Source organism: Mastomys coucha, unplaced genomic scaffold (genome assembly GCF_008632895.1).
Source record: "Mastomys coucha isolate ucsf_1 unplaced genomic scaffold, UCSF_Mcou_1 pScaffold21, whole genome shotgun sequence".
Classification (NCBI taxonomy): Eukaryota; Metazoa; Chordata; class Mammalia; order Rodentia; family Muridae; genus Mastomys; species Mastomys coucha.
Genome location: NW_022196904.1, coordinates 92,880,050 through 92,891,081, shown reverse-complemented (window position 1 = coordinate 92,891,081; position 11,032 = coordinate 92,880,050). Strand labels below are relative to the sequence as shown.

Below are 11,032 nucleotides of genomic sequence, written 5' to 3'. Positions count from 1 at the left end.
AAAGCTGGAGTAGCCATTCTAATATAGAATAAAATCGAATATCAACATAAAGTTATCAAAAAGGTTAACCACTTCATACTGGTTAAAGGAAAAATCTACTAAGATGAACTCTCAATTCTGGACATCTATGCTCCAAATGCAAGAGCACCCACATTCATAAAAGAAACTACAATAAAGCTCAAAGCACACATTGCACCCCACACAATAATAGTGGGAGACTTCAACATCCCATTCTCAACAATGGACAAATCATGGAAACAGAAACTGAACAGAGATATAATGAAACTAACAGAAGTTATGGACCAAGTGGATCTAACAGATATCTGTAGAACATTTCATCCTAAAGCAAAAGAAAATACCTTCTCAGCACTCAGTGTAATGGTTGGCTGCGAGCATCTGACTGTATTTGTTTAGCTTTGGCAGGGCCTCTCAGGAGATAGCTATATCAGGCTCCTTTCAGGAAGCATTTCTTAGCACATAAATGGAGTCTAAAAACCAAAAGAATTAAATAAACTTGATGACTAGATTTTAAAATTGTAATTTTAAGGGTTTGGAGGAGTGGCTCAGCAGTTAAGAGTACTGACTACTCTTCCAGAGGTCATGTGTTCAATTCCCAGCAACCACATGGTGGCTCACAGACATCTGTAATGGAATCTGACGCCCTCTTCTGGTATGCCTAAAGATAGCAACTGTGGACTCAAATACATAAAATAAATCTTTTTAAAAATGTAATTTTAAATGTATTTTTTTTATGAACATAGTGGAGCATGTGTCCTTATTACAGGTTGGAGCACCTTCTGGGTATATGCCCAGGAGTAATATTGCTGGGTCCTCAGGTAGTACTATGTCCAATTTCCTGAGGAACAGCCAAATTGATTTCTAGAGTGGTTGTGCCAGCTTGCAATCCTACCAGCAATGGAGAAGTGTTCCTCTTTCTCCACAACCTTGCCAGCATCTACTGTCACCTGAGTTTTTGATCTTAGCCATTCTGACTGGTGTAAGGTTGAATCTCAGGGCTGTTTTGATTTGTATTTCCTTGATGACTATGGATGTTGAACATTTCTTTAGGTGCTTCTCGGCCATTTGGTATTCTTCAGTTGAGAATTCTTTGTTTAGCTCTTTGTTTAACCCATTTTAATGGGGTTATTTGGTTCTCTGGAGTCTAACGTCTTCAGTTCTTTGCATATATTGGATATTAGCCCTCTATCAGATGTAGGATTGGTAAAGATCTTTCTCCAATCTGTTGATTGCCATTTTGTCCTATTGACAGTGTCCTTTGTCTTACAGAAGCTTTGTAATTTTATGAGGTCCCATTTGTCACTTCTTGATCTTAGGGCATAAGCTATTGGTGTTCTGTTCAGGAAAGTTTCCCCTGTGCCCATGTGCTCAAGGCTCTTCTCTACTTTCTTTTCTATTAGTTTCAGGGTATCTGGTTTTATGTGGAGATTCTTGATCCACTTGGACTTGAGCTTTGTACAAGGAGACAGGAATGGATCGATTTGCATTCTTCTACATGCTAGCTGACAGTTGAGTCAGCACCATTATTTATAATAGCCAGAAGCTGGAAACAGCCTACATGTCCCTCAGCAGAGGAGTGGATACAGAAAATGTGGTACATCTACACAATGGAGTACTACTCAGTTATTAAAAACAATGAATTTATAAAATGCTTAGGGAAATGGATGGATCTGGAGAATATCATCCTGAGTGAGTTAACCAAATCACAAAAGAACACACATGGTATGCACTCACTGATAAGTGGATATTAGCCCAGAAGTCTAGAATAACCAAGATACAATCCACAAACCACAAGAAACTCAAGAAGAAGGAAGACCAAAGTGTGGATACTTCAATCCTTTTTAGAATGTGAAACCAAATACCCATGGAAGGAGTTGCAGAGACTTAAGGAAGGGCAATTCAGAGACTGTTTCACCTGGGATACTTCCCATATACAATCACTAAATCCAGACACTATTGTGGATACCAGTAAGTGCTGGCTGACAGGAGCCTGATATAGTTGTCTCCTGAGAGGCTCTGACAGTGCCCAACTAATACAGAAGTAGAGGTTCACAACCATCCATTGGACTGAGCATAGGGTCCTCAATGAAGGAGGTAGAGAAAAGACCCAAGGAGCTGAAGGGGTTTGCAGCCCCATAGGAGGAACAACAATATGAACTAACCAGTACCTCAGAGCTCCCAGGGACTAAACCACCAACCAAAGAGTACACATAGTGGGACTCATGGCTCCAGCTGCATATGTAGCAGAGAATGGCCTAGTCAGTCATCAATGAGAGGACAGCTCTTGGTCCTGTGAAGGCTCTATGTCCCAGTGTAGGGGAATGCCAGGGTTAGGAATCAGGAGAGGGTGTGTTGGTGAGCAGGGGGAGGGGGCAGGGAATAGGATGTTTTTTTTTTTTTTTTTTTTTGGAGGGGAAGCTAGGAAAGAGGATATCATTTGAAATGTAAATAAAGAAAATATCTAATAAAAAATATATTTTTAAATGAATGTTGACCCTACACATATATATGCACATCATTTGTGTAACTGGTACTCACAGAGACAAAAAGACACTATTAGATCTTACATAATTTGAGTTACAGATGTGTGTGGGTGCTGACACTGAACCTGGGTCATCTGCAAGAACAGTCAGCACTTGTTCCTGCTGAGCATCTCTGCAGCTTAATGAAGCTGCCTTTGAATATAGGTCTGGACACATGGCCATGAACTGTCAAGCAGATTCTTATCTTGAAAGACTTTTAACAGTTAATAAGGTGACTTTCCACACAAACCAAGACAGTTACCCTGTTTGCTAACACCTTATAACTAAGACTTTACTGGTTGTGTTAATCCTTTCTTGAAATCTTTTTGAGTCATGGGAGGGTTACTGGAACAAGCTTTTCTGGGCATCAGTGGGAATCCACAGGACTGAGAATCCAGCTCTGATGCTGGTTTACAGAATGAGCTGTTTCTGAGGCTCAGCTGTAGAAAATGAAGAGCTGACCTTATGGATCACTCTAGGACAGCCACAGCTTTGACTCTCAACTTCCCTTATGTCTTTATGTGGGAGAAATGACAGAGCACAGGGGAGCACATTTACTCAAGAGTTTTCATACTTCCAATTGCCCGAGCCATCTCTAGACTCAGGGGACACTTAAGGGGCAGTGTCATAGATCCCAGAGCAGGGATGGATACAGACTAGCACAGTATGAAGAGCACACCTGCATTCTGAAGATGCAGAGTACTTGGTGTTTCTCTGGGCAAGTACCTTGGCTTCTCTCTACTCACAGCTACCAAATCCACCCTGAGCAGGTAAACAGGGACCTCAGCTCTTTTCTCACAGGGAAACTTTTTCCTAACTCTTGTATTCTGAGGTGATTAGGACACAAAGATTTCAGGAAAGCCTGTCAATTCTAGTTCTAAGTAGTTGTAATCTCACTGTGCTAGCCTGGTTCTCCATTTGCAGATCCTGGTATAAAACCTCAGAGAGGCATCTGTTTTCTTTCTTTCTTTGATTGATTTGCATGAACAGTTTTAATTAGGATCAATTCTTCAGTGCTATTTACTCCAATATTCTTATCAGGTAGTAGACAGGAACTATACAAGAGAGCTTTTGGTTGGGAAACTGGTTGGAATTAGAAAAGCAGTTTGGAGGCCAAGCCAGGTACCTTCATGCTCTAAGCAGCTGCTATCTTCTCTACTTTCCTATTTGTCATTCCTTTGGGGTGTAACTTGCACTGGAAACCTAATATTCACATTAAGTACTTTATTCTGTATTTTCATATTCTTTAAATGTGAAAATAGTTCATTTAAAAGTTAAATTACAGTTGGTACTTGTGAACGTATGTGAGTTCAAATTAATTTACTCATCTCAAAAATTTTACAGTTAAAATTTAGGTGTTAGTATATTGTTATTAAAGTAGTTTACCTATTTAATAATATCTTGTAAAAGTTTAGAACTGGAAGTAGTAATATCAGAGTCCTAGTTTAAAGATCTGTATACCAATTTACCTGCCTAGGCATGAAGGAGAAACTAAGAATGGAAATGGGAGACAGCTTTGCTGGCAAAGGCAGTTGCCACCACCCTTGATAGCCTGACCTTGGTTCCTGGGACCCACATGGTTGATGGAGAGAAACAACTTCTACAAACTGTCTTATAATTTTCACACGTACCATGGTATACATTATTCCACCAAATAGATAAGTGTAAATATGATATAATTTAAAAATAAAAGGAAATGCAGACAATGATTGGAGCTCATAGTTTACTAAGGGAAAAAGACACTAATCAAAGAACCACATGTCTGTCATTGTGTTTACCTGTGATTGAAAACAATAAGGCCAAACTCTGGAATTATGTTAGGGGTGTGTCAGTAGATGAATAGATAAAGTAAATGCAGTAAATGTATGTATGTATGTATGTTTCTATACGCACATATCTGTGTGTAAGCATGAATTTTATTTTTCTATAAGGAACAATGAATTATACCATCTGCAAGAAAATATATGTACAAAAGACAGTCATATTAAATGAAATAGCCAGACCTAGAAAAGATATTACATTATTTCTTATTACTGGAATCCTATGTCCTTCTTACAAACTTTCAGATGCAATGGCTATGCATGTGAACAGCATTTTTAACCTCCTCAAATTAATGTAGCATACAGTTCATTTTGATAATATTTGACCCAAGGAAACATATGAACATACAGAAAGCAAAATCAAAAGCAGCTAAAAGTGGCAGAGACTGAGGTTATTGAACTCTGATGAATAAGCGAGGGGCTCAAACAATAAAGAGGAGGTGAGATACCGGGATGTAAACTTCTGTAAATAAGATGGTGAAAAATAAGGGGCAATGTTAGAAATAGGGTCAAGGGATGTCTCTGGGGAATGGGAACGGAAATGGGAAAGGGTTTTCCAGTTAGTTCTTTCTAGATTGTTCCATGGCATTTGGTATAAGAATCTAAGCATCATTTCCTTCCAATCTTGAGACTCCTCCTGGCTCACTCTTCACTTTTTCCATGGCCCTTTCTCACTTCACTCCGGTGCATCTCCCTCACAGCTTCTCAGCAACCCTGATGAGGAGCTTCCACACTAACACCTCAAGCACCTCAAGCTTCATACTGACGGGCTTCCCAGAGATGGAGAGTCTGGAGCACTGGCTGGCTGCCCTCCTGCTGCTGCTGTATGGTATCTCCATAGTAGGCAATGCCCTGATTCTCTTCATCATTAAGGAGGAACAGAGTCTGCACCAGCCAATGTATTACTTCTTGTCCCTTCTGTCTGTCAATGACCTGGGAGTGTCCTTTTCTACACTGCCTACAGTGCTTGCTTCTATGTGTTTTCATATCCCAGAGACTGCCTTCGATGCTTGCCTGGCCCAGATGTTCTTCATACACTTTTTTTCCTGGACAGAGTCTGGGATTCTTCTGGCCATGAGTTTTGACCGGTATGTAGCCATCTGTAACCCTTTGCATTATTCCTCAGTGCTTACTGATGCCCGTGTGGCTCATATGGGTATGTCCATCATCATCCGCAGTTTTTGCATGGTCTTCCCACTTCCTTTCCTACTGAAGAGGCTACCCTTCTGTAAGGCCAATGTTCTTACCCATTCCTACTGCTTACACCCAGACTTGATACGTTTACCCTGTGGAGATACCACTATCAACAGTATGTATGGGCTGTTCATTGTCATCTCTGCTTTTGGAGTAGATTCAGTGCTCATTCTTCTCTCCTATGTGCTCATTCTGCGCTCTGTGCTGGCCATTGCCTCCAGGGAAGAAAGGCTTAAGACACTCAACACATGTGTGTCACATATCTCTGCTGTGCTCATCTTCTATGTGCCCATGATTAGTGTGTCAATGGTCCACAGATTTGTAAAGCATGCTCCAGAGTATGTGCACAAGTTCACATCCCTGGTCTATCTCTTTGTACCTCCAATGCTCAATCCTATTATCTATTCCATCAAGACAAAGGAGATTCGTAGGAGGCTACACAAGATGTTATTGGGTACCAAGTTCTGATCAATGATATGTTTTCTGAAACACTACATAGCTTAGAAAGTTTTGTTATTGCTGATGTTTTAGTGTATCAAGATAGCTTATGGAGCTTTTTTTTATATCTATCTATCTATCTATCTATCTATCTATCTATCTATCTATCTCTTAGATGTGGTCATACATTTAGGAATATGTGCTGCATGTAAGATACAGCCTAGACACAATCTGCCACTCAAAACATCATATAATTAATCAGGTAATAGTTTGCTGCAAATTAATTCTCTCCAACCCAACAAAAAAGGCCCTTTAATTATATCTTGATTGTTTCCAATATGCCAGGTAACAACTATGTTTTCAAGTAATATAAATATAAGTTCATATATACATATATACATATATAAAATCTAATACAAGAATAATGATTTTGGATATCTTTAAATTTCAAACTTTCAAATTATACAATAGTTATTTGACCATGGTGACATGTACTACCATCACTCAGGCACAGCTAAGGGAAAAAGTAAATGACTCCTAAGAAGATAATAAACAAGTTGAATGGGAGATGAACTGATATTAGTGACTAATGGAGGGGGTAGTTCCCTTTACCAGTTGTGGCAGTGTGACCTACAGTGTACAGGAATATGAATTCGTGTCCCTACAATGGGTAGAACTGCCTAAAGAGAACCCCGCAAGCTACAACAGAGACAGAGACCAAGAGATGAGGCATAACAGGGAAATCATAGAATCACAGCCATGAAGAGACAGAAACCTTCTGAGATCCATAAATGTAAACATAACACACATGGCACAGGGAGGCAGACACTAGTAGAACTAAGCACAATGGGCTGAAGACTTCCACTGGGCAATGAACAGGACATGGTCTAAGTCAAATTTTAAGGAGGGTAATTGAGAAAGCACATATTTTGAGTAGAAGTCTTTTAAAAGTGGTATCTCTTTATATTTTTTAATAAGACGGTAAAATAACTTTTCAAAACTAAAGCTACATGGGCCAAGTAACAGGACAATGACCGAAACACAAGAGAGCATATACTTGAATTGCCCCTAAATGCTCACCCTTGACTGCAAACAGAGCAACAGAAAAGTAAAATAAAAGGTAGGTGACAAAGATATCATAGAAAAACACTTGTTGCCAACTATAGATGACTTTCTGAAGCCCATACATTCCAAAGTCTCAGAGGCAGGAGATGACTAAGTACTGTGACCAATGTCCTATAGTCTCTGGCAATCTCAAAAATGTGTAGCAAATGAGCTCTTCCCAAAGAATGGAGCCTGGATGTGAAGAAAAGCACATTAAGGAGTAGAAAGAGGGTATTGTGTGAGATAAAGAAGGTTCGGAAGGTGTAGCAGGAAGAGTGTACGGAATCAGGTAGAAGAAAGTGCCGTGGCTTTGCAACCATTGGAAGCAACACCTGTAGATGTAGGCTGGAGAAGAGATGGAATTGAACATCCCCCAGAACACAGAATACATTGACTTCTGACTCAGAAACAGATGCTACATTGAATAATTTGCAAAGCTGCAGAGCACCCTGAAGAACTTCTCTCCCAAAAATAATCTTCTGAGTCATCATAGGTACCAACTGTATTAGTATTTGGAAAGAAAGAGGGAAATAAGATGACTTTACAATCAGTTATGTGCAAACATGCAAAATGCCAAAGATAACAAGGAACCCTTGGCTTTCAACTCATACTACAGGAGCCTGTTCTCTCTCTCTCTCTCTCTCTCTCTCTCTCTCTCTCTCTCTGTCTCTGTCTCTGTCTCTCTCTCTGTCTCTCTCTGTCTCTGTCTCTCTCTGTCTCTGTCTCTCTGTCTCTATCTCTCTGTCTCTGTCTCTGTCTCTCAAATTAGAAAACACCTTTCTGAGTTCAGTATTTTTCAGGATTTTAAAAAGTTGAAATCCTGCCGTGAGGTGGCCGGTACCCATAGAGAGATCTCCCCTTCTCTTTAGAGAAGGGGAGAAAGGAATGGGGGAAAGGTGTGTGAGGGTGGGACTTGGAGGAGAGGAGGGGAGAGGGCTTTGATCAGGATGGAAAGTGGATAAATAAATAAAGAAAAATGAAGATAAAAGTTGAAATCTTGGGCTAGTGTGATAGTTCTGGTAGAGGAGCTTGCACACACACCTGATGATCTGGGTAAGGTCCCCAGAGACAACAGAGTTTTGTAGGACAGAAACCAGCTTCTGAGAGCTGTCCTCTGACCTCCCCTTGCTTGTCATGGCACAGGTATATCTGTACTCACACAAAATACACACATACACACAAAAGAAATAAATACATTGAAAAAGTTGAAGCTCAGTTGTAGTTGTACAATGTAGTTACACAATAGAGCAGAAGAGTGATGATTTAGTCCTTGAATCATATTGATATGGGGGAAGTGTTGTACCCATATTGAGCATGGGAGCTGTTTATTTATACTAATAAATGTGCATTTTGCTTTGTGACTGCTTAGTAAATATGGACTAAATCCATAAACAATGGATGTGTAATTTTTCTTTCTGAGATAATGTATTTGTTCTTACTAGTAAAGTAAGTATTTTATATAGGGAATTAACTTCTAAATCAATTAAGGACCCATTAATAATATTTTTATTGACTGAGAAGATTCATTATTTTTTAAAAAAATCTATGTCTGATAATAAATAAAATAACATAGTCCAATTAGTATTTGTTTTATTTCCAACAACTTTTCATTATAGTCAGAGACAGTTATTTTTGTTATTTTCAAAAATATCTTATAGACATTTAGATTTTTAATGCTGAGTTGCATTTCTTTCTTTTCTTCTCTTTTTATTTTTAAAACTTTATTTATTTATTTCATGCATAGGAGTGCACTGTAGCTGCTTTAAAGCCACCATGTTGTTGCTGGGAATTAAACTCAGGACTTCTGGAAGAGCAGTCAGTGCTCTTAAGCACTGAGCCATCTCTACAGCCTGATTTATATTTCTTAAGCATAATCAGAAATCTCCCTCTTGCTGAATAATTTTATGAAATATTTCCAGTCTACTACCTATCACCTCTTATAAAAAAGCTTTCTATTTATCTGCTTACCAGGAATTTGTTTGAGTTTTAGAATTATTTTACTTACTTTTCTCATTTTCAAAAACTGTGTTATGTGCAGTATAGCAAAAGGTATTTGGCCATCTGTTAAGCCATAGCTTGAACAATATTTATGGAACAACTCATCTCAGTTAACAATAACAATAGAGAATGGATGTCAAGTCCATTAAGAAATGGAGATGTAGTTCAGTATTTGAGTATGAGCCCAGCATGCATCTGGTCCTGGGTTCAATCCCCACCATCCAGGAATCTTGTTTCCCCAGCTTGTATTTAACTTTACTCTATGGTCTTTTGGTATCCAGACTTTGTTATGCCTTCAAAAAATTTACATGGACATTTACTTCACCAGTGACACTATTCCATTGTACTACACTTAATCACAATGAAAGACAAACACCACATCTTCTACCCTTACGTGGAATTGAAGAATGTGACCTGCATATTATAATAATTAGACCTCTAATTCCTACAAGTTATGAGGGAGAGGGTGGGTAAAAGGCATATATAGAACTCTTGAGATTGTACTTCACATTGAAGAGTTTTGGAGGTCCAAATGAATTTCAATACAATAGCAAATCTTAAAAGTGCATGTAATTGTGAGTCGGACCCCTCCCTCCCGCGTCAGCACTGGTGGATGTTGTGCCCGGCCAGTGGGCTCTCTCTGCTGTGCTCTGCCTGCCACCGGTTTCTGCTACTTTGGCCTGGAGGGCTCCTGCCTCTGTAGGCTTTTGACCCAGGGGCTAGGACAGGGCTTCTGGACAGATTGGACGCTGCTGCTGTGTGAGCGTCTTCTGCATCTTCGATTTAATTTATTTTTGAAAATTAAGTTCAATATTAAAAAGAAAAAGCACACATTATTGGAAGCCGTTTCTACTAATTAGTTACATTTTAACTTATGATTTGATTTGAATACTGTCATGGGAGGAGCTGTGATAGCTGGAGAAGAAAATGATGACTTAATTGACAACCTTCAAGAGGCTCAGCAGTGGTGGCACATGCCTCTAATTCCAGCACTTGGGAGGCAGAGGCAGGTGGATTTCAGAGTTTGAAGTCAGCCTGGTCTACAGAGTGAGTTCCAGGACAGCCAGGATTATACAGAGAAACCCTGTCTCAAAGGAAAAAAGAAAAAAGAAAGGCTTAGTACATCCGAACTGAAAGAATAGGGCAAGCCCTCAGAGCCATTGACCGTGGAGATTACTATCTGAAAGGTTACAGAGACAAAGACTTAGCCTGGACACACGGGAACATACACTTGTCAGCACCTTGCATTTATTCTGAAGCTATGGAAGCTTTGAAACATCAACCAGGATTATTTTTTCTTAACCTGGGAATTGGAACCAGATATTTAAGGACAATAGTGGGCTTAATTTTAGGTTCTTTTGGAATAAATCATGGGATTGCACTTCATTCAGATGTGGTGGAGTATGCCAAGGAAAAACTGAAGAGCTTCATCAAAAATAGTGATAAATTTGAATTACGTGAACCCGCATTTGTGGTGGGTGATTGCCTTTGAAGTAATAAAGCTAAAACCTAACTGTCTGAGAATATAGAAATAAAAGTTTCACAGTAAAATAAGGGAGCCATGTTCCAGCTCCTGTAAGCAGCCAGCAGTGTGGAAACAAAGTTTTACAGTAGCAAGCAGCAGCTTCAGACACTAAGAAGTTGTGTTTCAGAGATACCCAAGGACATGTTGTAAAAACAAAGTTTTGGTGGTTAGAATGTTGAGATAGAATGACCAGGCCATTTTGACTAAGCTAAGTAAAGATAAACAGAAATAACTGTTCTTGAAAGAACCCCCCAACCCCTCTCTGTGGTGAATTTCGTAAAAGACCACAAACTGTTACCCTGACCTTGCTGAGGACAATCCCCCTACCACCTAGTTACTCAGCACCTTCACAGGGACTTTTCTTTTCTTCCTTCCTTCCTTCCTTCCTTCCTTCCTTCCTTCCTTCCTCCCTC

The 11,032-nt window shown here is 39.5% G+C and overlaps 1 protein-coding gene and 1 pseudogene across 1 annotated transcript; both read left to right on the top strand.

Annotated features, from left to right (window-relative positions):
• Nucleotides 1-5,077: 5,077 nt before the first annotated feature.
• Nucleotides 5,078-6,022, top strand: LOC116100737 (olfactory receptor 51I2-like). Its single transcript, XM_031384474.1, has one exon. It carries the CDS (start codon nt 5,078-5,080, stop codon nt 6,020-6,022), a length of 945 nt encoding a protein of 314 aa, XP_031240334.1.
• Nucleotides 6,023-9,990: 3,968 nt separating this feature from the next.
• Nucleotides 9,991-11,032, top strand: part of LOC116101322 — a 3,573-nt pseudogene continuing 2,531 nt past the window's right edge.

Excerpts from the sequence above, each read along its gene's own strand:
- LOC116100737 (XM_031384474.1), top strand. The coding sequence starts at position 5,078 with ATGAGGAGCTTCCACACTAACACCTCAAGCACCTCAAGCTTCATACTG.